The 3,942-nt window shown below is 57.5% G+C and overlaps 1 protein-coding gene across 1 annotated transcript; it reads left to right on the top strand.

Annotated features, from left to right (window-relative positions):
* The first annotated feature begins 2,712 nt into the window (after positions 1-2,712).
* Positions 2,713-3,723, top strand: LOC147958924 (uncharacterized). The gene has a single exon (XM_087532369.1). The coding sequence runs from the start codon at positions 2,713-2,715 to the stop codon at positions 3,721-3,723; it is 1,011 nt and encodes a 336-aa protein (XP_087388495.1).
* The last annotated feature ends 219 nt before the right edge of the window (positions 3,724-3,942 follow it).

Below are 3,942 nucleotides of genomic sequence, written 5' to 3' on the forward strand. Positions count from 1 at the left end.
CACGCTCGCACCTATGGATGCCCCCTCCCCCGCCAGGACCACCGCCGCCGGGCGCCATCAGGGTTGTCCGGCCGTGGAGCAATGCGGTGCACTCTAGACCGGTGGAGAGCGTCGCGGGGCCTGGCTTCTCGGTTCCCTTCGAGCCAGAGGCAGCGCGCGAGCCTGCGCCCACGCTCGTGCCGGGGGCAAGCCCCGCGGCGGTGGAACCGGTGGAATGCTGCTACATGGAAGAAGATGCGGATCTTTGGCGGATGGAAGAACAGCTGTCCCTAGCAGTTGAGGTCACCATCACCGACACCAGGCCGGACATTCATCTGGTTGCGGTTGCGGCGGCGCTGCACGAAGAGTTTCACATTGGCCCGCATGACATGTTGATCCGGCCATTCTTTCCGGAGGATTTCCTCGTTCTGTGCAGGGCCCGGAGTATTCGCGACAGGATGGTTCGCCAAGGTGGCCTATCCCCGTCCTCCCCGGCTGGATTTTCCCTGTCCTTACGGCCATAATTGCGTCAGGCGCAGGCTACCGGAGTCTCGCTCCCGTTCCTGGTGCCCTTGGTGCTGGTGGGCGTGCGGGCGCATGCGTGGACACGACGGACGGCGAACTCAGTGCTCCGGGGGCTCGGCTTGGTCGTTGGTGTGGTGGAAATCACTCCGCGCCGGAATGACATTTCTAGCTTCAAGGTGTGGCTGCGCACTGACCGGCCGGAGCGCCTCCCAACTCAACTGCGGCTATACATTGAGGAGCCAAACACAAGGCGGCACGGCCATCAGCCATGAGCGGCGCGCTTGTCGGCATTGTGGTATAACATCAGGATAGTGAAGCTAGCGGAGCCTGTAGTGGATGAGGATGATGACCCAGAGCTCTCGCCGCCGGCCACCCCGCCAGGACCGTTGGGGCCCCCCTCCAGGCCGGCTGGCAACGGACTGAGCGGGGAACATCGCGTCCATCGACGTGCCAGGGAAGCTGGGTGGAGCCCAGGTGGGGACTCTGCCTCACCGCTGGTGGCCGGAGCCTCATCATCGGCCTCGGCAACAAACGTGGCAGTTGGGCTGATTCAAAATAAAGGGGTCTTGCGTCATCAAAGTGGCTGTGATGATCGGGTTCGGCAGTAGGAGGGCCCCACAGGCCCTGGGACGGTCGGGCTGGCCTTGACCACGGTCGCCATGAGACCAACGAGCCCACTCCCGAGCCAACACGTGGAAAGACGAGACAAGCAGCGAATCACGGGGGATGCGGACAGCCTGGTGGATCATTCTGGAGCTGCCCAACCGGCGTCCTCTGCTACGTCGTGCCATGAGACGGGTCAGCAAGGCCAGGGTGGATGCGTCCAATCACCACCATATGTCACACTTGCTCGGTGGCGGGACCAGGCAGATCAAGCAGAGGAGCCAACCCCGACAGGATGCAGGGTTCTGGTTGGCTCGCTAGAGTTGCAGATGGGGACAAGGCCAGGACAGACAGAGCAGCAGGATGGGACGCGAGATTCCCTGGGTCGATCATTGGCCGGGAACTCCCGTGGGTCTGCACACGCGGACGAATCCAATGCACCACAGACCGAAGAGGATGGTACGGATCTCATGTAGCAAATGGCGGAAGGCCACATCGCCCCACCTAACGGGCCGGACGCGGATTGCATGCAGATGCTGGACGAGAGCGTCTTGGAGCAATTCAGCCAACTTGAGGAATGGGGTTCATACATGCATGCGCCCTCTGATGTACGAACACAAATGGTAGGGCCTGGGCAGGACACATTCTGGGTCTCGCTCTCACAAGGTGATGGCTCTGAGTCACCGCTACGTACACGATCCGTGGTGCAGAGCGCGGCTGATGGTGGGAGTGTGGGGTCCCCAGAAGCGCCTTTGACGAGGACTCCCGAAGCAAAACTGGCGGATTTCTGCATGCAGGTGGCTAGGGCGATCAGTCCGTTAATCCCCAAACAATCGGAGACCACGCACAAACGACCACCCACAAAACGGAAATAGCTCGTGACAACCACGCCCAGACGCAGTGTGCGCATCGCCAAGAGGGAGGAATGTGGCTCGGTGGCATCCAAGCAGCAGCAGGCAATCATACGCAAATTGTGCCTTGCACATGAGGGAGAAACAATTGGCGACACGGCGCTATAAGCATACATCGACCTTTTCTCCAACCCACTCTCGGACATGCACATCGCAGCAATCATGGCTCTCTTTGGGTGGGAGCCGTCGGTCATGCCCTTGCAGGAGGCGCCGGGCTCAGGGATGGTGTCCCCCTAGTCTCAAGGGGCGCGTGGACGAGTGTAGGCCCTTCCCGTGGCTGCACAACCTTTGAAAGTCTTGGTGTGGAACGTACGCGGGTTGAACTCACCGGCACGGAGGAATGCCATATGTCAGGTCGTACAAACGGTGAACCCGGCGGTAGTATGTCTACAAGAGACTAAAGTTGAGCTTGTAACGGTGGATATTGTTCGACATTGCCTTGGTAATAGATTCGAGAACTTTTACTACATGCCGGCAGACGGCACCCGAGGGGGCATTGCCATCGCGTGGGATGCAATGCTTGTCTCACTGTCCAACCCACATACAACACAAAACACACTTACAGCGCTGGTCAATGCTGGTGAAGCGCAAGCGTGGTGTCTTACATGTGTTTATGGCCCATAGTTAGATCACGAGAAGGTGGTATTCCCTGGACGAACTTGTGGAGATAAGGGACCTACATGCTGGACCGTGGATGCTTGCGGGAGACTTCAACCTCCTGGCGAGTGAGCGTGACAAGAATAATGTTGCAATATATAGGCGGATGATAGGCCGCTTCCGGTCTACTTTGAATAGGTTGGAACTCAAGGAGCTTTATCTCAGCGGCCAAAAATATACTTGGTCGAACGAGCGACAACACGCCACCCTGGAGAAGATAGATCACGTGTTCACCACCAACTGCTGGGACGACCTTCACCCATCCTGTTTCCTCTCTGCAATGGGCACATCCATCTCAGATCATTGCCCAATGCTCGTTGACCTCCACGCGGACATGCCAATGGGTCACCGCTTCAGGTTTGCGGCATTTTGGCCACGCGCGGAGGGGTTCACGGAGACCGTCCTTATGGCGTGGCACTCGATCCCATCTACTGGGAATCCTTTCATCGTGCTCGAAAAGAAGCTCTGTGCCATGGCCAAACGTTTACAGGGCTGGAGCGCAAAGTGGATAGGTAATATAAAGATGCAGATTCTCATGGCCATGGAGCTCATATATAGGCTTGACCAAGCATCGGACGGCAGAGCCCTCACGGCAGCAGAATTGCAACTCCGGAAAACCCTCAAACGGAAGCTTCTAGGGCTATGCTCCTTGGAGAGGACCATAGCAAGGCAACGGTCCCGGCTGCTTCAGCTAAAGGAGGGAGATGCCAACACCGCATTTTTTCATTGGCACGCAAGACACCAGCAACGCCGGAACATGATCACCTCCATCAAGAAGGACAGGTTAATGATAACAGGGCATGATCAAATCGCTGCTGTAGTGGATGGCTTCTACGACCGGCTACTAGGCTCCGCCCCAACTAGAGAAGCATCTCTACGACTGGAAGCACTGGGATTGCCAAGGCGAGACCTAGCACACCTAGAACTACCATTCACTGAGGAAGAAGTTGAGAAGGTGGTCAAGGCCTTGCCACCGGACAAGGCGCCGGGGCCGGACGGGTTCACAAACCCTATGCCTGTTGCTGGAACATCATCAAGGCGTACCTAATGCGGGTGCTGGACGCGTTCTATCATGGAGATATGTGAGGCATGCACGCAGTTAACAAAGCGCTAATTTCTCTACTGCCCAAGATAGATGGCGCAGAAGAATTACGAGACTATCGGACAATAAGCCTAGTGCATGGAGTGATCAAGCTCTTCGACAAGGTATTGGCCACAAGACTCACCGGAGACCTACCGTACCTTGTGGGGAAGCACCAAAGTGCTT

Source organism: Triticum urartu, chromosome 7A (assembly GCF_056163025.1).
Source record: "Triticum urartu cultivar PI428250 chromosome 7A, HENAU_Tu73, whole genome shotgun sequence".
NCBI lineage: Eukaryota > Viridiplantae > Streptophyta > Magnoliopsida > Poales > Poaceae > Triticum > Triticum urartu.